Source organism: Desmodus rotundus, chromosome 4, assembly GCF_022682495.2.
Source record: "Desmodus rotundus isolate HL8 chromosome 4, HLdesRot8A.1, whole genome shotgun sequence".
Taxonomy (NCBI): Eukaryota; Metazoa; Chordata; class Mammalia; order Chiroptera; family Phyllostomidae; genus Desmodus; species Desmodus rotundus.
The window spans coordinates 129,044,790-129,067,217 of record NC_071390.1 but is presented as its reverse complement, the minus strand read 5'-3'; the positions used below and the strand labels follow the sequence as shown (position 1 = coordinate 129,067,217).

General features: G+C 39.0%; 1 protein-coding gene across 2 annotated transcripts in view; it reads right to left on the bottom strand.

Annotated features, from left to right (window-relative positions):
• MTHFD2L (methylenetetrahydrofolate dehydrogenase (NADP+ dependent) 2 like) overlaps positions 1-22,428 on the bottom strand; it is a 96,021-nt gene that overhangs the window by 46,236 nt on the left and 27,357 nt on the right. For both annotated transcript variants that reach the window (XM_053923083.2, XM_024579532.4), the window contains 3 exons: positions 20,807-20,959; positions 19,369-19,476; positions 5,015-5,107 (listed from right to left, as the gene is read on the bottom strand). In XM_053923083.2, the coding sequence (XP_053779058.1) occupies positions 5,015-5,107; positions 19,369-19,476; positions 20,807-20,959 (354 nt within the window). The remainder of the gene's footprint in view (positions 1-5,014; positions 5,108-19,368; positions 19,477-20,806; positions 20,960-22,428) is intronic.

The following is a 22,428-nucleotide window of genomic DNA, read 5'->3' as shown; positions in this document are numbered from 1 at the left end:
TATTTTATTATCAAAAGTAAACAGAAATATATTCCTTTAGTTATATGAAAGTTATAGCTTAATAACTGATTTGTTATTTCTAAATTATCGTTTAAATACATGCCATGGCCTAAGAAGGACTAACATGTGCCATATTAGCATATAATATTATTGGAGTATTTACAATACGCTAAGGACTGTGCTATGTGCTCTTTACATGGACTGGCTGGCTTAACACCCCATGTTAGAGGTAATTATTACCCTTTACACTGAAGAGATGGAGACTCAGAGAGATAGGGCGACTTGACCAAACCTACACAATTAGCAAGTGGCAGAGCTAGGATTTAAATTCAGAAACTCTTGCTCTAGCACGGCCTGTGCATTTATGCTGCTCTATACTATTGGCTATAATTGACAAGATTAAGATAAATGACACATTTAGGAAGGCAGAAAGGAAGTCTAAGTGGAGAAGCAGAGGCTAAAGGGGACAAGATGAAGAATGAGAAGAATATGGGAAGAAAAGTGTTAACAAAACCACAAAATGTGCTGGCATCCACTCAGGAAGCACCCAGGGCTGTAGAGGAGTTAAGTCCTACCTCCCAAGCTGCAAGAGCTGCAGAGGGTGGAGCAGACTATTTGCACGCCCTCCCCCCTTGACCCCCTGAATATTACTAACCCTGCTCAAAGGAAGAGGAAATCCAGAATGATGTTTGATGGGTGTGTATCTAAAACTTGAAACTACAATGGGAGAAGTGGTGAAAAGGAGTTGGTTGATCACCTTGTATTTTATAAAGAGTAAGTATGAATATTCCAAATCACTCTACTGAATTGCCCACTCAGTATTACATTGCAGTGGCCATCGTTAAAAGTGTTGCAATGGAGACGCTAGACTTAGGACTGTCGAGGTTCATTCATCAGGCTGGAAGGGATGGCCCATTAGTGGACAAAATGACAGCTCTCACCAGCTATGACACTGTACCCAGAGGTTTATAATAATAGACAAGTGGCATTGACTCAGCAGCTTGCCCTCTGAGTGAAGCTAGTTCCACACAGTTTACTCAGATGGGTGGAGGGACCTTTAGACAATGTCTGGAAAAAATCTGCCTATCCTCCCTGGAGAATGAAGATTCTTAGAACCTTTACAAATGTAGGATTTCCCCGTTTCCTGGAAGGGTGAGCTATGAGAGAACCAAAGAATTTCCCAACACAGTCTTAGAATCGGTGTCCTATTCTAGCTGGCTTCACCTCCTGTATCATCAGCCTCACACAAGCCAGTCTAGCCTTCCGCAGAACTACAGCAGTCCCCTTTGGTCCTCGGTTCCACCGTCTGTGCATTCAGTTACCTGTGGTGGACCTAGATCCAAAAATACTCCTGGAAAATCCCGGAAAGAGATTCACAAATTTTACCTTGTGCGCTGATCTGAAGAGCATGCTAGAATCTTGTGTTGCCCCGCTCCGTCCAACCTGGGATGTGAACCATCCCTTTGTCCAGCACATTCGCACTACACATGAGACTCCTCCCTGCCCGTTAGTCACTTAGTAGACATCCCAGTCATCACCTGTGACAGTAATGCAGGGCTTATGTTCAAGTGGCCCTTATTCCATTCAATAATGTCCCAAAGCACAAGGGCAGTGATGCTGAAAATTTGAAAATGCCATAGAGAAGCTGTAAAGTGCTTCCTTTAGGTGAAAGGGTGAGTACGGTACAATCAAATATTGAAAGAGAGAGAGAGGGAATGCAAGAGCAACAGTCACATAAACTTTAGTTTATTATTAATTTTGTTAATCTCTTACTATGACTAACTTTTAAGTTAATCTTTATGCCAGATATGTATGTAAAAGGAAAGCACAGTATATAGAAGGTTGGGTCCTACCTGAGGTTTCAGGCACCTACCGGGGGTCCTGGAATGTATCTCTGCAGATGGTAGGGGGGCTACTCTACTTCTTTACTCGACTGTTTAATGTCCTATGCTTTAGTTGTCTAAAGCAGTGTCTCTCTTCACCTTTCTCATAATTTCTTAATCTTAACAGTTATGCTTTTATCTTTTATTTATAACACTACTCTTTAAAAAATAGTTCACTTTTATAGCTTTCTTAATTTATAACAAAGCAAAAATCTACCTTTATAAAATTATATTCTTAAAAAATTTATCAGCTACATTTGTATCAATTTGAAGAAGTCTTTGTCCTAGTTGTCATCTCAAAATCAACGTGACACTCATCTGTTGAGTACGCACAATGTGCCAGACGTTGTCCTATGCACCAGAAAAAAAGTCCCGTCCCTGCTGTGGTGAAGAGAAGGCGACAGGCAACTATAAACAGGTGCTAAGTGTTATAGCCACGGTACCGCAAATGTTCTGGAAACAAATTCTCTTTGTGAACTCAGAGAGGTAGCTTTGAATAGGGACTTAGAGCTTTTTATTTCTAAAAGCATAGGGTGACAGTATCTGGTTTTCAGAGCTGAGCTTCTAAATGAGTGTAAATCTTGAATTTTGGGGAGATGTTTTAAAGGTAAGTGCTATGTATTTAAAACTGTAAGGTGATAACTATAAGAGTTTGAGAAACTAGAGAAGTGAGATTAATATGAGCATACGCTAATTTTAGTCATGACCCAGGATCTTCACACACCAATTTCTCTCACTTTTTCTTCTGTGAGCCCACCCCAGATTTCATCAGCACACTCTTCACTCTCATCTCAGACATTATCAGTATCTCCGATCCTCCCGCCACTCTTCCTGACTTTTAAATGGGATCGCTTCCACGTATGCTGACGTTCTAGTTATGCCAGCAACCCTCCCGGCTGCGATGCCTCTGCCATTCAGTCACCGCCTCCTTCTTTAATCCCCACCGCTACTTGTGTGTGTTTATTTCCCACATGTAATGCACACTGTGGTCATTTCAGTTATACTTCATTATTATTGTCTGGGTATACAAAAGTTTTTTTAACTGATTTTAGAGAGAGGGGAACATCATTATGTTGTTGCACTTATTTATGCCTTCATGGGTTGGCTCTTGTATGCGGCCTCGGTGGAAATTGAACCTGCAACCTTGGCCTATCTGGATGATACCCTAACCAGCTACCCTACCTGGCCAGGGCCTAACATTTCTGTATTTTAAGATTAATGCATGCCTTCTTTGTAATTTCACTTTTACCAACATGTACATATTTTATCCTCAAATTTTCTGGATGATTATTAAGGAAATAAAAATGTAGCAGTCTAGTTACTTCTTATAAATTCTCAATTTTCTTCCCTGAAATTTCCCATTACATTACACAAATATCTCCTCAGGATGACTGCAGGGCTATATACAGAGCTGTATTCCAGAATTCGGCATGCGCTTGAATCTAGTTAGAGGCATCAAAGCTGGAATACAAGGCAAGGAACAATACCTGTTGGCACTACCTTCACCCAAAATGTCTCTTGGCCAGGATTCCGATGGTGTGTGGCCAAGGGGCTGTCTAAAACACCCCATTCACGGGACTGGCGCCCTCTGGTGGCAACAGGTTACCCGGAGTAGGGTGGCTGCTGTATAGAGCCGCAATACTGTCTCATCGCCTGGAGACCTGAGTACCTCCGGGCTCCTATGTTGTTGATACTATATAGAATTGGTCCTTCCTTTCCCTGTCTCCTTTTCATGTCTTATTTTTTTAACACCTTGCACACAGTGCTGACTTAGGCCTTTACAAGGGAGCATACAGTGAGTCTACAGGAGAAGCTCAAGGATGACGACAGTGTTGGCACAACAACTTGTGATGTGAGGTTTGACTTGGTCACAACAGAATGTCAGTGGTTCCCGACAGACGACTGTGATTACCCACTTGCCATTTCTCCTAACAGGAAAAACATGAGCACAAATGTATAGTGAGGGCTTTTGCTTCACTGGAAGAAAATATGCATTAATACTATACTTGGAAATGGGAACTAAGATCAACAGTGAAATATACTTTATAAGTTGTTAACAGTAGAATCAACCAAATAGCACCTTTTAAAGATGATGTTAATTTTATTCTGTCTAAAGTTAGAGATGGACAAAGATGACCACTCACATTCCTCTCTCCTCACCAAATTCCGAGTCCTGTATATGAATTCAAGCGCTTCTAAGAAGAAGTCAATGTAATGTTTATGTTCCATGAATCTCTCAGTTGCTACAGCAGCGTTTCACCTACTGTTGGCCTGTGGTCTGCCAAAGTTTACTGACTCTCTAAACGTCTGTCTTACTGCTGTCAATCCAGTTCAAAATCTTGCATTTGGTATACCACCTGAATGTGATTTCTTAGAAAAACAGAAAATGTGGTTAGCAGCTTACTGGTGACTTCTAGAATTACCAAGAACATCTAATTGATAAACAAAGTTAAAAAGGCTCTCATTCAAGCCTCGGAATAAAGCATGAAGAAACACAGTGTCCGCAATGTGCAAATGCTGTGTGGCAAGAGTAAAGGTAGACGTCAAGGGTAGAATTATCTCATACGTTCAAATGTAAAACCAATAAGGAAAAAATCTAGATCCATTAAATTGAAGTGTAATAACTGTTCTCTCTGTTTCTACTCTTGCCTCTCTAAAGTCAATTCTCCTTGGCCCAGTGTAAGTAATCTTTGAAAAACATACGCCAGCCTGCGTCAACCTGCTGTTCTCAGGCACCTTAGCTTGTATCAGCGTTTTCACCACGGCCTCCAGGTCCGACATGTGCTAGCCATGGCTATCCCTTCAACAGCATTTCCTACCAGTCTCCCCGTAACTCCTTCATGTTTAGAAGCAATGGTGTCTGCCAAAGGAATTGGCAAAGTGCACATTAGTTCTTGTGCTCAGTCTTTCATTCCGAAGGCTCTTCAGGCTTTCCATAATGAAGTGACAAGTGCTGGCACCGGCACAATGGACCATATGATGACAGCCAAGAGATGGAACCCAGTTGATGGGAATTAATCAGAAACATGCCCAACTCTCTGAAGAAGTGTTTTTTGCAGACATCTCAGCAATTAGGGCAGGAATTACTCTGCTGATGATATTCCACCAAATAACACCCATTAAAGACTTACCTGCAGCGGCTATGACAATATCTGCCAGCTGCGTATGGATCTTCAGCTGTTCTTTGGGGGTGTATCTGTGAGCTATGGTCACAGTGGCATCACCTGGAATGCAGAAGAAATTCTGTTAACGATTATTTAGCTTTTTCATACTTTATTAATACTCCAATTCTAGAGGGGTTGTTCGTAAGCATAGGAAAATTGCGTTGAAATGATTAAATCACTTTGAAAACAAAAGGTAGATAAGAAAATGTAGATGACCCATAGTATTGTGCCCTTTAGCCACCATTGGAAAATCAAATGAGACTAAGCAAGGGTATGTGCTGATTACTATTGGAGAGCTATAAATACTGGGTTGGCCCAATATTTATAAAAATAAAAATATTTATAAATAAAAAGTTTATTTGTTTTTTCCATAAGATGGCTCTCATAGCACTTCATTTGAAACAATTTTGTTTGGTTGTATTGTGACAGCTGTCATATCAGCATAAATTTTTAAAAAACAACCTTATGAAAATTGATGAATTTTTGTGTAGTCATTTTAATATTGAAAATGATGGAAATACACAATAATTTCAGCATATTATGCTTTATTATTTCAAGATAGGTAAAAACACAACTGAAATGCAAAAAAAAAAAAAAAAAGGATTTTTGCAGTGTATGGAGAAGGCTCTGCGAATGATCAAACATGTCAAAAGTGGTTTGCGAAGTTTCCATGCTGGAAATTTCCTGCTGGACGATGCTCCACAGTTGGGTAGACCAGGTGAAGTTAACAGCGAACAAATTGAGACATTAATTAAGAACAAACAATGTTATACCACATGGGACATAGACAACACACTCACAATATCCAAATCAATAAAGTTACTGGTGAAAATGAAAAATGTGTTTTTTATTTTACAGAAAAAAAACTAAACGGACTTTTTTGGCTAACCCAATAGGATCCTAAAACCTAGCATTTGAAAGTTCTAAATTGACAAGTTAATACATAGATGTAGGAGTCACTCATTGGCTTGATAATAAGATATGTAAATACTGAAAACAGTTAAGTGCACTAAAAATGGGGCAATGTATTGTGGCAGGACAGGTTAGAGATTAATTCTGCCTCCTCTTGGCAGGTGCATCATCTCGAGGTGTCAAAAAGGGTTCCTAAAGGAGGCAACAAACTCTTTTACATCTTAAAGCATGAGTAAAAGTCCACCAATCAAGGACCAACTTTGAAATTATGTGTTTAGGAAACGATGAAGAAGACTAGGCTTTCACAGAAAGTATCCATGCATGCTTTAATAAAGTAATGTGTGAATAAGAAAGGTTATCTGACTGAGGGAACCCAGTGATTAAAGTGAGAGCCAGGGAAGAGGAGTGAGAGAAAGGCAGTAATACGTGCAGTCAAATGAAGGACTTTCGGTATGAACATGGCTGTGTGAGACAGTATTTTCTCTCTCCCCTTCCTGGATAACATACATCAACAAAAACTGCACCATCTCTTTTTTTTTAGCAAAACTAGAAGACATATTTACCACAGACTCTAAAAACATGTAAGATTTACCCAGGAGCAGCAGAGTTAGTACATACCATACAGAGAGAAAGGCAGCAAAGAAATGCAGAGAAAAACAAGATGGCCAGCAGCAGCAGAGCTCTGAAAATGACTGCAAAAATATACTCCCTGAAGGTGAAGGGCTCACATCAAAATGCAGTATTTGTAGCAGATAAAATAGGAAGAAGCACTGAGGAAGCCCTTACACAGGGGAGCCATTTCAACAGGAAGGAAGCCATTTGACTGTGAAGTTTGTGAAGGAGGAATCCAAAAGCCGCCCAGTACCTCCTCCACAACTCTAGCAGAAGAATCCTGCAAATAGCAGATCTAAGAAATCCAACTCATTCAATACTAAGTAGTTTTTAAAAAGCATTTGACAATGCACTGAAGTATACTATATAGGGATCAGCTCAGGGCAATTTGGGTGGTGATAGAACTGTTCAGATTCAATTGTAGTTACATGACTGTATGCATTTGTTCAAATTCATGGATGTATACCAAAAAGAGGGAATTCATATGCAATTCTCTTAAGTTAAAAAAACCATATATTTTAAAAGTGGCAGACTCAAGAAAAAAGCAAAAAATGTAAGGAATTTATCAACATACCAATAAGCTCAACAGCACAATATTGTTATGAAAAAAGTTGAACATTATGATTAAACATTATGCCAAAAAAATTTTAAATACATTAAAGTCACAAAAACTGGGGGGAAAGACTTGAATTCATACAAATTGACTTATAATGGTCAACACTGACACACATTCAGTAAAATAGATGGATTTTACAGATTAAAAAAAAGAATCCTCTGAGCCACCAAGCAAAAATTCAAAATTTTACATTTTGCTGTGGAAAACAGCAGGGCATTGCCTACAAGAAACCCATGTAAAGAAATTAGAAGCTGAGGGTTTTATATTCATTTAAGTTCTCCTTCAAGATTGGAGGAGGCAAACAATTTTGGAATTGTAAGAATTCTGGGAATATTGTTCATATGAGTTTTTCCTGAAGAGCATGCTAAAAGAATAAAAAAAATATCACTTTCAATCAGTATTGAAACATGTTTTGGGTTATTCCACTCCCCTTAACTTGTTATTACTCCTCAGTGAGTCTGGCTAGAGAGAACCATGGGAGATATGAAAGTCATATTTATATTTGACTGATCAGTTTCAACCTTGGTGATATCAAACCATGAAAAGGTTTTCAGTCAGTCGGATGATGATAGCACAGAAGAGATGAACCAGGAAGCTTAAAAACAAATGTTTTCCAATAATGCCTTTGCCCCTTGACACCTGTTCCTGGGCCTGAGTGCTATCTTGTCTTAAAATAAAAAACAAATAGAGACTAACCTTGAAGATTCCCTGAGCAGACGAACCCAGTTTAGTCATACCAGCAAAGCTTAGTTTACCTTATTTGACAAGGCTAATTTGACCTGGGTCATTTCTTGCTTACGCCTCTGAAAATCATAAGGAACACTTGAATTGTTTTCCATGGTTGATATGAGGTGAATATTGACAATTCCCTATCATTTAAGAAAATTCTAATACTATATAACCCATCCCTGTGAAGAACAAACAGCGCTTTCTCACTAATATAAGCTGATTTTTAACAATATGCCCCTGAGCCTCATTCCATGTTTTTGTTTAAGGGCTCCTGGCTTGAAACTATTTTCTTGGTGTGTATACTATTAACTTTTACTGATTACTACTTCAGTGATCGACTGGCTTCGCTTCTGTAATGTCTGAACTTTTGACACTTGCTAACTACATTCTTATTTAACCTGTCTTACTTGACATTGTGAAAACTCTCATCATTCCTATTTTCAGTTCTGGTATCCCACTACTTTCTTCAACGAGTCCTCTGGCTTGCGGCACCTAGTTCTGTTTTCTCAGTTTTTCCATAGATGGTCAGTACTAACAAGTTGCAATAGCTACTCCATAGGATGGTATGTATGTCTGACCCTCAGGTGACTTTTTCCCACACTCAGTTTTAGACTCTTATTCTTTCTAACTATTATACAGACACAGTAAAAAAAGTGATAAGCAGTCATAAACAACTTCATCGTGCCCAGTACTTTTCATCACCAGTGTTAAGATATCGCAAGAATAAAAGACTTAGAACCTATCTCCCAGAATCTCAGAGTTCTGTTAGAACTTAATAATTCATTGCTGGGCAAGATATACTTCTTACTATGTAAAAGTTCAGGCAATCAAGAATTGTCCGCCGGAAGCCACCTGACCAGTTTTCTATGCTACCGTGACCTCTGTAATTTGTGCAAAATTGTAGGTTGTAGCAAAGAGTTCTTGGCAAATAACAGAGTATCAATTTGAGGAAAGTATTTGCTATTTAAAAAAAATTGAACAAACAACACAATATGCTTCATTTTAGAGTAGCTTTTTTTGTTAATATAACCTAAATGAGTTTACTTTTGTTGGACTTTTCCAGGCCCTTCCCTGCCTTCATTTACTCAATGATCAAGAAATAATCCCAGAACCATGCTACGCAATGGAGCTTCACAATTCTCTACTTGCATGTGAAAGGCAGGTATGTAAATAAGAATTACAACACAGTGTGATAAGTTTCACACTAAAAGAAGGTATGCAGACCGCCTTCACGTACTCTGGCTGAGTAGCGTCAGCTAAAGGTCTTAGAGAAGGCAGATTTTGCTGTGAGTAAGAATTTGTTTTGCTTCTATCTCAACCCCTTTATGCTTTTCCCATCCTTTCCCACTGATAAATTATTTTCCATAAAACATGAGAAAGGCATACAGTTTAGCCCAGACTGCTAGAAACTTCTTCCTTATAAAGCTGGAGTCTGCCATTTTGCAGCTTTTACCATGATTACAGATCTACCTTCAACAGAAACACAGAACAAGTCTCAACTTCCTTTTCCAAAAGGCAAATTTTCAAACACCTGCTTGTACCTGTACCAGCAGATAAAACAAAACTGCGAACCCAAAAGGAGCTGGAATCTCACCTGCAGGGTTTGCCTTTGTCACTTGCCTTTGTCACTTCCCCGTGATAAGGAAGAACTGAGTTGTCATCACCACAGGAACTACTCCCATGGTCTGGTGTAAAAGAAAACAAATCACTGAGGAAGTCCCAGGAGGGGAACTCAGTCTCATCAACGGAACAGCACTCAATGCATCTTAAAATAACGCCGCAGTCTCCTGCCTCTGAATCCCATTTACTGTACCTTTTGTATTCCAGCTTCGGCTGCTTCTTCTGGAGTAAACTGTCTAAATTATTGTAGATATTGTTACAGAGCACTCAGAGGTAAGCCTTCTGTTCAAGCTTTGAATGGGCCAGGCTTTAATGCCTTTGTATCTGGTCAAGACCTGGCTGGCTTGATTTGTGGTATATTGGTCCTTCAGTTTTCTTCCACACACGTTGGGCCAATGGTCCCACTTTTAACTACTCACATACTGTTTCAGGTTCATTCCTTTTAAACATCTACCTTAGAGTTCCTTTGAGAGAAAGAGTACTAGGGAGGACTGCCTGAGTCCTGACCACCAGTGTCTATAGATATTTTTAAAATATGTCCCAAGATTTGGCCAAAAGTTATTGAGTTGAAACCTTGGATACACTTGTTCAACAAAGACAATACACAAATGAGCAAATGCATACATAAAATTTTACACAGCGATAAGTGCTAAGAAGAAAAGGGTGTGGAGTAAGTGAATAGAAAGTGATAACATGGGTGATGTTTTGATAGGGCAGTCAGGGGCAGCCAGCCTGAGGAGGTAACGTTTGAACAGAAACACAAAGGAAGTGAGCAAATAAGTGACATAAATAACTTCAAAAAGAGCATCCAGGCAGAAGGCAAATCGAGTGCGAAGACGCTGACACATGAGCATGGATGACATGTTCTAGAAAAGCAAAAGGCAGCCGCGACAGAAGGGCAGTGATGGAGGTGAGAATGTAGGAGAGCAAGGAGATGCAGCCCAGGTTAGATCATGAAAGGTCTTGCCAGCACAGCAAGGAATTCGAATTTCATTCTGATGTTACCCTGTTCTGAGTGTTATGGGAAGACAGAGATGACTGAAGACCCACCGGTGGAAAATAATCTGTGTTTGGGCAATGGGACAGGGGGTGGTGCAGGGAAATCAGTTTGTAAATTGTATAGTTTCAAGGCAGAGATATGGCTATCCAGACCAGGATCTTATCAGTGGAGGTGGAAAGACCATGCCTGCTAATGGAGAAGATATGGGGTGTGAGGGAAAGAGAGAAGTCAAGGATGGCCTGAGCAACTGGTGAAGTGATGATGATGGCACTTACTAAGATGGAAGCCCATGGGGAGCAAAACTAAGAGTGGAGGATTGTATGTGGTCAGTGTTGCAATGCTGTCATGCACAGTGGGTTACCTGGGTCCAGAGCACAGGGGAGACAGGTGGTATTTAAAGCTATGGGGCTGAGGAGCATCACCCTGGGAATGGCTCTGGAACAAAATGTGAAGCCCTGGGCTCATTCCAATCTCCTGAGCAATCATACTCAACCCTGACAGCACTAGAATCTTCCATGTTTCAAAAAATACTAATGTTCAAGTCCAACTGATAAAGATTCAGATTTAATCGTTCTGTGTTGAGCTCAGGCAGCTATATTTTTAAAAGCCCCCCGATGATTCCAGTGGGGAGGTAGGGTTGAGAACCACTGATTTAGAAGTTGGGAAAAGAAGAATGACCCAGGAACACAGAATGAGAAGAAATGTCTAGTGAAGTAAGAGAAATTCATGCCAGAGGTAGATTTAATCTGTGCTTAAACAACAAAAGAAATAACTGTCTAAAAGGTGGCCATTTCATTAAATTTAAAAGTATATAATGAATATTACTCAGTCCTTTACATAGTTTCCTAATTGTAAGGATCCTCAGGAAAAATGATTTTTTGGCCTTAATATCAGAAAATGTTTTATTTATTCTGAGCAAGTATTTATTTGTAATCTTAAAGGCACTTTGTTGGGTAATTAGTCATTTTTCCCTGCTAAAAAGCTCTCAACATGAAATTAGTGACCCGATCATGGTAAGTATAATTTATATTCAATTCAATAAATTTACCAAACAGATATTCACTACCAATATATAAAAAGCAATGTGCTTGGAACTAAGGATATACCCATGATTTAACATGTCTAGTTTTAGTAGTAGCCTTATTCTTGGCTCCATTCTAGTGCCAGCCTTGCTATTCATTTTTCTTAACTACTTCTCACTTGCACGGTGTTCCAGACATTGCTGTGGCCCACCTTAAATACTTTGTAGACTAAGTACACTGTAGTAGCTAATATGTATTGAGTACTTAGTATGTGTAAACACTAAATTCTTTAAAAGTATTGGCTCATTTGATCCTCCCAAGAAACTCACATATTCTCATCTCACAGAGAAATGCAGACACAGAGAGGGAACTCGGGGAACACGGGCAACACGACCGGAGAGCTCGGGCTCCTCGATGCTGGGCTTCTTGCTGTGGGAGCTAATCTGCGCCAGGCACCACGGCAACTGCGGTGTGAACGACTGGCAGTTAAAATGAGAACGCTGGTTTTAAAGTCTTAGATTTTTAGGATTGTTCTCCATTTAGTAGGAATGAAATATGTTAATCACCCACATGAATCAATCCCTCAGGTGACCAAGTGCCAGCTCAGGGTCAGTAGTAGCATTCGTGATTGTGAAACAGATTTTAAGCTATAAAAAACCAACCGCATTCCAGCCAGACCCTCCTGAAGCCTGGCCAGAGCTAGCCAGCCAGCTCGGCCATTGGACAGCGGCCAAGTGAGACAATGGGCCGAAAACGGCTCTTCCCTTTCTAGTATTTTATCTAAAAGATATGTATGTGGGCTCTGTTTTTTAACGCTTTATTTAATTCTTACATTTATTTCCTGCTTTCCAAGATTACCAGATGAAAATAAACTCAGGAGTCTTACTACAATGTCTGATTCTACAGACATGCTTACAAATTATAGACTAGAACTAAGTAAGTGGGTATTCCCAAGGTCCTGCACTTCCACGTGAAGAAACGCAGACACTGTCAAAACCTAGGTGCTGTTCACGGCCCTCCTACTCATCCTTTCCGTGCAAAAGAGGTGGACCTCGGGGGTATACCAGTGCAAGTAGAGTAGATGTAAAAATAAATACATAGGTATATTTACATTTATATATAGATACTGTGTTGGGGAAAAACAATAACTTCCAGGGTCAAATACTAAATACTATTATTCTCTCAGAGATTCACAGCCCCTGGGAACTATCACAGTCAAGTTATGTTTGATCTTGTTTAATCCAGATTTTTCAAATTAATTTGACTAATTCCTCTCCCCTTTTTAAAAATTAAAATCTATTTAAGATCTTGTGGGACATCAGTGTTCCTAAGAATACAGCTTAGGAATAACTGTATTAAAACTTTTGACACCCTTGGTTTATAAATCAGGTACACTTATTCACTCATTTTTGCACAGACTTTTTAGACAGATACTGGAGATAAAATGGGCAGAAACACAAAGCTGGTGTTTGCTCTTGTGAAGTTAACTGTCGAGTGAGTGTGATGAACATTAGTCAAGGAATGCCCTGATAAATGACACTCACAAACTGATAAACGTTGTGAAAAGGAGTTCTTGAGGATGTCTGTCTGTGGTAGTGTGTGAGAGGGGTGGGAGGGATTACCAGAGAAGCCTGCTAAGGAAGTCCCATCTGAGCCGAGGAATAATGAATGAGTAGGAGGAAACACTCACGCTGGGATGCTGAAGGATGGTACAGGTAAGAAGTTAAATCAGGACAGTGATGAGGGAAGGGGCAAATAGAAGTAATGCCAGAAGGTCCCGAGAGACTGCAGAACATTCACACAGGGAAACAGAAAAAGACCTCAGATTAAAGATCAACACACTATGAGAATTTAAAAAAAAAAACCCTCAGAGATATTTATCGATCAAATAGAATAGGGCCCACACTCTTCTAAGCAGTTAGTACCTTTCTATAAAGAACACCGCTTGCCATTGACTACATTGAAGTCATCAGATCATCATTTATATTTATGGTATGAGTTACTCATTGTGTAAACTTTTGTGTAAACTTTTTCTTCTAGATCTTAACATTTTTTTAATAACTTCAAGTAGAAGGTATTTTTTATTTCTGCCTGTGAGGTGAGTTTTGTTTGTTTGTTTGTTTGTTTTAGTTTGATGTGAAGAGTAGTAACGGGATGTAGCTAATAAAAACATCCCATTATAACAGCAACAGAAGGTAGACCAAAAAGGGGTATAACATCCTTATATAATTGTAATTAGAAATCATTCATCCCTCCCTTCAACTCAGCCTTTCATTACTGAAAGCTCTATTTCTCCCTTGCAGCACTTTGCACAATTACCATGATTAATCATTCACACCTAATTGTTTCACGGCCGCCTTTCCTACTGGACGACAAGCGTAAGAGGACAGGGCAGCATCTGACTTGTTCACCCTAATGTGCCCATGCTTAGTGACAAAGAAGTCAGTCCCTCTGTCAGAATACAGCACCACATGTCAGCAGCTTGAGGAAAAAAAGTTAGTCTAAACAAATTGATAGATCCTGAATGTTTTTACTGTACAAGACTGTGACCTCTCTCGGTTAATGCCAGTTAATGCCTCAGCAACAACTCCCCCTCCCGCCCCAGGGTCCTGAGGCCTCCTCTCTACTTCCTCGTAGTCACGAAGCACCTTCCTCCCCTGTGGCCTGATTCTTGGGGAAAAAGGAGCCTTAAGCAATACTTCTACATAAATGCCTATAATTTAAAAATATTAAGAAATTAATGTGTAGGAAGTACCTAGCTACTTCTCTTCCTCCTCCCCTTCCTTCCTTCTATACAGGAATTTTTTTTCAATAAATGACAATGTTTGCTTTATTTTAACACCTTCACCTGTGGTCTTATTTTCTATAATACTGGTACAGTAGTTGGCATATAGGAGACAGTAAATAAACTTTTATTAATTGACTAGCTGCTTTATTACATACTAGGCCCTCTGCTAAATTTTAGAGAAACAAAAAGCCTAAGACAAGATATTTGTCATTGAGAATTTCATTTCCCATATGTATAGGAAAGGAGAACAGGTGGATAATTAATATGCAATAGGACTAGTATTGTGTCTGCAGCATATACAATGTGCAAAGCTTAGAGGATCTGGGCCTCATCCTGAAAGAGGTGGGAGGTGAGAGGCAAGCTGGTGAGTGACAGGAAGTGGCATTCCACACACGGGGGACAGCATATACAATGGCAAGGAAGCAAGGAAGAGATGATGTGTTTGGGCAGCATGTGTATTTTCATGGAGTCTCAGCATCAGGTCCCCGAGAGAGAGTGCCAGGAGGAACGGCTGAACAGGTAGGTTGGAGCAGACCACAGTATCCTTATGAGTGATGCCTGGGACACTCAGACTTACAGACTTTACAAAAGGGATGGTTTGTGCTGGTGATAAGATAAACGCCTCAGAGGTCATGGCGAGAGAGAAAATGAAAGAAAAAGAGAAAGATTCCAACTTCACTTTACATTTTAAACAATGTTCATTGTTAGTTTCAACAGTGTAATAGTCCCACTTATTTGATATGAGAATACATGATATTCTCCAAGAACAGTGTTTTTCAGATCCTAGCTGTCTGAATTGAGGAGACATTGAAAATGAAACTGTACTCTTACTATGCAGCAGAGAAAATGAGACTAGCACAAGTATTTGATTTTTTCCTATTGTTTTCCACTATGCAAACTCAAAGCTGTAATTCAGTGAAATCTAATCAACATAGAGACATCACAAAACACAATATCCTAATACCTTATCATGAGGACTTCTAACTCACGGGTCGTGTGAAGGGGGGAGCAGACAGCAAATGCCTGCCAGCCTCCCTGACCCAGTTTGACAATGGCTCATTCCAGAGGCAGCAAACATCGCACTCCACTCCCCTGCCAGGGCGAAGAGTCTCGGTATTGATCCCTTTGCCTCACTCCTGCATTTCGAGATGTTCCTATTTGGCTCCTCTCTTTGACACCCCAGAGTGCCTGGCCCCACCTGGCACTGGGCTGAGCGTAATCACACATACCACACACATCTTGTCGCACTGCCTGGAACATCCACTCCTGTCTCACTACCTGAAGGCACCTCCTGTCGGTGAGAAACGATGCTCTCGGGCTGGCGAACGGTTCGCCTTCACATCTGGAACCAATTTTCACAAAAGAAAGGCACTCTACTAGCAAAACATCTCATGGTTTTCCATTTAGACAGGGTGCTCCTTGAATAAAAAATACCTGATATACAGAAAGTTGCAACAGAACGGCAGCTTGAGTGCAGCAGCTGAACACCGATACAAAAGCAGTGCTTTGAAAAAAACAGTGTCCAGACGTGAACCCTGAGGAGGCAGACGATCATCTTCAGGAAACAGAGGACTAAGTTTTTTCACCACTACCCTGGTGTCTCATAGGGTAAGTGCTGACAGTGCAATGCCTGAATGAGATCCAGAATATCCCTGGTTCCACAGAACTGTAAGCAACATCAGTGGCTTGATGGCCCTTTTAAAATGCTGTTTTAAAAGTCCCAGCACCAATGCCACCGCCTGACGCCACACCTTTTGGCTAAAAGAGGCACATGGAACCCATGTTGCAGCCATTTAGGGGGATCTATTTAGATGAGATATCCTACGTAAAATATAAAAATATGCAGAAAGAAACTTGCTAATTATCTAAAAGAATTTGAAATAAAATCATATTCTATGCTCCTTTGGTGAAAAACTCATAATGCTTTAGTCATTATGGCACTTTGTTATCTTGAAGGGAAACAAAGCTGTTTTAGAGAAATTGTAGAACTTCTCTCTTACTTCCTCACGGTCAAGTTAAAAACGAAGGCATTGTGCCAAAGCCAGTGGTATTCGGTTTTCATCTGGAAAGAAGGTAAAACTGGGCAGGTTACTACAAAGAAGTTAAAAGAATACACTGTGATTAATGGGTGGTCACAATGGTACCCAAACCTCCTAACAAGTAGTGGGGCTCACGAGAAGGGACTGTCCACTATCAGTCTCTTTATGTTCCCCCATTAACCATGGGCTTCCCTGAGCGACTACCATGTTTGCTTAAGGATGCCACATTTATTTTGTGCCACTGAATATTTATAATTCAAATCACTCACCTACAGATCATGTCCACCACTAGCATCAAGACTACAAGCTCCTGGAGGACAGGAACTACTCCTCACTTGCTCCCTGTGAGCTACATAGTGGCTGGAACGCCACGTCCTCCACTGGGCCTTCTGCCGTGGTGTGTCCTTAGTAGAAGGTGTTGGCCCTCTAGTATCCTGCTGTGTTGAGGACCAGCACTACCCATTGACCTCAAGATTTTAGCACATTTTCTGTCCTCTAAATATCAAGCCCTTGAAAAATTAAAAGATCTCGCTCACAAAACAGCAGGGATCCACCCCTTAAATAATCAAGACTAACAACTAGCCATGAGCAGCCACATGTCACTCCAGCTAAATGACAGTATGGCCATTTTTCCCTAGTGCAGTTCTTCGGCTGTCAAACACAAATGAATCATTGGGGTTCTGAGTCTCTTCTAATTAGAGATACACTGTGAGCTGAATGCTCAACCTTGTGAGTGTCATCGGAAAACGTTCTATAGATATGAACTGGCCAAGTTAACCCTCCTTCATTATCTCTGTTAGTTAACAATGACACGTAGTTATTACATACAGTAAGTATACAAACAGGGACATTCGAAATATTAACTTCCCCATAGACTCCAAAACTTCAGTAAACAGCTCTCAACAACTCATCATATTGATCACTTATGTCAGCGCACTCCTATTAAATATGCATGCGATTAAATACCACCCATGTTACAAACTGTCTGACATCATTTTAATATAATTTGTTACCTTTTAGATACTGTAATTATACCAGCACCTAGGTGCGGCCATAATAAATGTAAATTTAACTACCTGGCTTTAAGTAACCAGTAATATATAGCTAATTCCACTTTTGATTCAGTTTTTAACATGCATTCAAGTGAGAATATTTTATAACACAAAGTATAAACTGTTTATAAAGTTAATAGGTTTTATGACATAGGAATATCTAATTTAAAATTGTATTAATAAAGGCTAATTTGTCATATATAAGTCTAATTTTCTTAGACTTATATATGACAAATAATTCAAAATTAAAATTTATCAAGAGGTTAGCTTATAGTTTATTGACATCAACAAGAAAAAGTATCCTGTAAAGTATGGACTATTATGATGTCATATTTGAAATCAAATACTTTATAGACTTTATAAATTCTACATTTTTGCAAATTATGGCAACAAAGACTAGATTTGATCCAAAATAAACACACATAAAACCCAGCAGAAAAAAAATTAAACGAAGGTGAAAAATTACATCATTAACCTTGGATCATGTTGCTCTAAACTTCATGGTTAGTGTGGCCGTGGATATTAACTCGAGCATAATAATGGAAATAACACTGATAGCCACAGTGCACATGTACAAGGGCTTTCCTAACTTACTGTGTCAGGCACTATAATTAGTGCTTTACATTCATATGTTGTTTAGCTTTCACAATGATTCAGTGAAGGAGATACTAATATTATACACATCCTACAGATGAGGGAAGTGGAGGTACAGCAGATTAAATGACTTGTCCGAGGACGCAGGGCTTGGCAGGACAGGGTCTGACTCCAGGTCTGTCCTCCTAAACACACAGCCAGTGCTCAGCCCCCAGCCCTGACTTACCACCTCCTCGTGTGGCCTTGGTAAGTCACCTGAAGCCTCTAAAGCTCATTTTCTTTAGCTCCTAAATGCCAATAATACACGTATGCCAGAATTATTGAGAACTAAGTAAAGACTGTTTATGAGAAAGTATTATACAGTTGTGCAGCTATGTTATTGGTTTGTTATTGATGAGATAAAATGAAATGTTAAAAATGAAAAAACTGTTTATTGGCTCTTGGTCAGGATTTTCCAACAAAAAAAAGTATACCTAAGTAAACTGTCTGGCTGTTTTACCTTGCTTAGATAGAACCTATTACATAAAGGCAAATATGAATCAATGTTTCTATTATACCCTAGGGGAGACAGACAGCCCTAACAGACTACGTTAGAAGTAAAGAGTAAAACTAGAAATGTAACTTTGTAGATGGTTATCATTAAAACTGTGTTCTCCCCACCGGCTTTGGCCTTTCAAAAAGTTCTTCACACTAAGGCTTTTTAAAGTTCCCCAGAGTCGCTACCAGGCTCAAACTCGACATGATCCGCATGCACATTTTGATTTGTGGCAGCATTTAAATCCTTAGGCCCAGGACGGAAAACCAGTTTTCCAGTCTCATCACTCACCATTTTAGGTAAGTAATGTATTACCATGAGCTTACTTTTTCATAGGGCTTTTCAGCTTAAATTATTTCATAAGCATTATGTCAACCCAGATTAAAACAGGTATTTGAAAACTTGAAATCAGGGAACTGTAATTCACCAAGGTTAATAACAAGAAATCTATATATCCATGCGTTGGTGTTGTCTCATGTGTGTGTGTGAGTGTGTAGATATCTGTCATGTGATTTTATGGAAATATCTACTAGCTTCCCACTTTTCTTAATGTCTATATTGTTAATGGTTTAGACAAAGTATATACAGCCAAAATAAAAAACAGGAACAAAGTAGCCGCATAGTTCCAGTAATTCCTTTATTTACATTCAAGGTACCCATGTAATTAGATGAGGAATAAAGGAACCCTTCATTTGCATAAACCTGCAAATACACCAAGTCACGATTTCGCACATTTAGATTTGATGACTGTAAGAAGTAAGAAAACTGTAAAGGTATACAGACTGCCTAGGGGCCCACCTACCTCCCGGCCGCTCGTGTCCTCCATCGGTGTGTAGAAGCATGGCGATGGGCATCCCTACATTCTTCGATCTTCCAGCCACAACCACATTTTTCCCAAATGTTTCAATTCCTTAAAACAGAGTTTGATTTAAGTAATCAACAGCAAGAAGCAAATAAGCATTTGAACAGCAGCTGAAACACTCTTTAAAAACGTCTAATTAAATTTGGATTTTTGTGTGGCTGGCCTATAAGGTGTCCACATTCATTATTTATAAATATTCTTTTTATACATCTTGGATTTGTCACTTCCTCTATGATTATGTCTTCATGAAAGAAACTCACAAATATTTTCAAGTTGCTAGTAAGTTATTTTTAAATCATTTTTTATTGTTATTCTATTACAGTTGTCCCGATTTCTCCCTTTTGCCCTCCTCCACTCATCCTACCGTCAATTCCCACACTGTTGTTCATGTCCATGGGTCATTCATACATGGTCTTTGTCTAGTCCCTTTCCCTTCTTTCCATTAAATTACTTCTAAATATTGAGATACATATGAAGAGTTAGAAGTACAGAGACTTAAAATATTTTAATTGCTAATTACAAAGTAAGCAAAGTCCAACAATGCCAACTTTAATTGGCAATCACACTTTGAGCACAATTGGAACAAAAGGAAAGGAAAAAAAGTATTTTCCACAAAACTCATGCACTTTACTCCATAGGAGAGAAGCATTAAAGTTAGGGACTTAAAAAGATATAAAATATAAAACTGCAGATTTAATACACTTTGCCACTTTTGGTCATAGTTTCTTCATACGTAAAGGGAAGATGTTTGAATTGCTTCCCCCCCCACACTACTAAGATTCTAAGAGTATAATTCTAGGATCTACTTTCCCTTGGAAATTTTCTCTTTCAATTGGAAAAAGCAGTTTAGAAAGGAGAAGATGCTGTCACAAATGGAAGTGACAGTGGTGGAAGCAGGAGAATCATCAATATAAAAGGCAATTGGGGTTAATTAATGTAGACACAAGTGTCTCTACACATCTGTGAGATTTACATTAGTATTTACAGCATAATTCAAGGGTAAATGTTTGTAATTAAAGACCTAGGTCCTTAGAGATGATTCAAATATGTTCAGCACATTCTGTTTTTAAAGGTAAGCAAAAACATAATATATTTTAGAAAATTTACATCGAAACACATTGTTTTTAGCTTAAAAGTAAGGAGGCAAATCTACTATTAGAAAATTCACTCCCGGTGAGATGCAAGCACAGTTACCCCCCGTTTATTTTATTTTGGATTATTCTTTGACTTATATAACTTTACATTTTTCTACAGATTGAAGTTTTTTGGCTTATCATTTTCTTTCACTCAAAAGGACTGAGGTCGTTCCGTCAAGGCAATGTACAAATGCTTGGCTTGGCTCGTTGCACCCATGTCCCGCAGACCACAAGCTACCCACCTGTCCTTTTGATTATTTCCCAGACAGCACTGGCAGTGGCAGGTATGAGAGAATGCTGATCAAGGCACAGTCTTCCAACATTGATAATATGAAATCCATCTACATCCTTTTCGGGGGCAATCCCATTGCATACTGTTCGCTCATCGACGTGGTCTGAAAAGTAAACAAAATTGGTCCAATTTTACAATTGCTTTTTATTTGGCAGCCTGGAAACTGAAACGTGAGGACCTACAACCCAATCACTTATGACTCAGCTTCAGTAAAGGTGTAAAATCATCAGTCTGTTCTTTTCCTTTGTACCAAAACAGTAAGACAAAGTGCCCCTGTCCAATAGCTGCATTTAACTGCTGTGTGAGAATAGGCAAGTACAGTGCAGACATGGCTGGCTGATGAAAGGAACATGTCTGCAAAATAAAACAATACCAGTGAGGTCTGGGAACACCAGGTGATAAGTTCGCAAATTTAAATCTATGTTTTTACTATACACTTCCACAAATAGGCTTTAATTAAATATTTCTAGCATTATAGATTCAAAGGGCTTTGTTAGTGTTAAAAATAGTCATAACATCATTAGTGCCTAGCTTCATCCCAAAATACAGAACAAAAAGGCAAATATTAAGCACACACAAACACATACAAACATACACACACGTCATTTCCCTGAAGCACTAGCACATTGAAATCCAAAATATCATTATGATTTCCTATATGAAAGAATAAGAGTGTAACTTGAGTAATGAAATAATCCAATGAGATATGAGTCACCAATGGTCTCATTTTGAAAAGTAGTAAGTATAGAAATATAAAATACGCTCTTACTGCTCTATGCAAAGTAGCTTAGCTTACCTTAAATCCAACATTTACCCATGTATCTAAAATATTAAAATAAGGGTATGTTTGCTACATACAATTTCTTTGTCCATTCCACAAAGAATGCCACTCAGATATAATATTTACGAACATTATCAAAGACCAAGTTCAAATTGTTTCCAAAGACCGATGCCTCGCACCTTGGATCTTCGGTGGTGTACAAGTGACACTACTGCCTCCTACTTTAAATAGATCTAGTTTGTCATTATTGGGCTACCGAAGTCCTTTACATATACAAAAATAGGTATTTGCTTCATAGTCAAGTAGAAATTGGGTGTCTGGAATATCTGTCCAATCAACAGGTTTTCACTTTCAAGAATTTTATTCATTCTATAATGTTCTAAAAGAATAAGAACTCCATCTGTTTTCTCTGAAATCAGAAGGTAATTATATAGGTTCTAGCAAAACTTTTTAAAATTGCATGTTTAATTTACTATTTGAGGACCAAAGAGCTGGTTTTTCAATCTGGATGATAATGATTATGAGCATAGTAATAATGTTGACGATTCAGTTTTTCAACACCTACCACTCACACAGGAGGTTCATGTCATGGGTATTTTTAAAAATGAAATCAAAAGCTTTGTAGTTTTTTTTTAAAAAAACATATATTTGAAATCTCCATTATTGATCTAAGGCTTAAGTTCATTTCTAAGTTCAAAATTGGCTAATGTATGTCTGGACTAGCCATTGAGTGAAAGCACTCAACAAAGGCTCATTTCTAGATTTGGAGAGCCATCTTCTTACGCTGAATT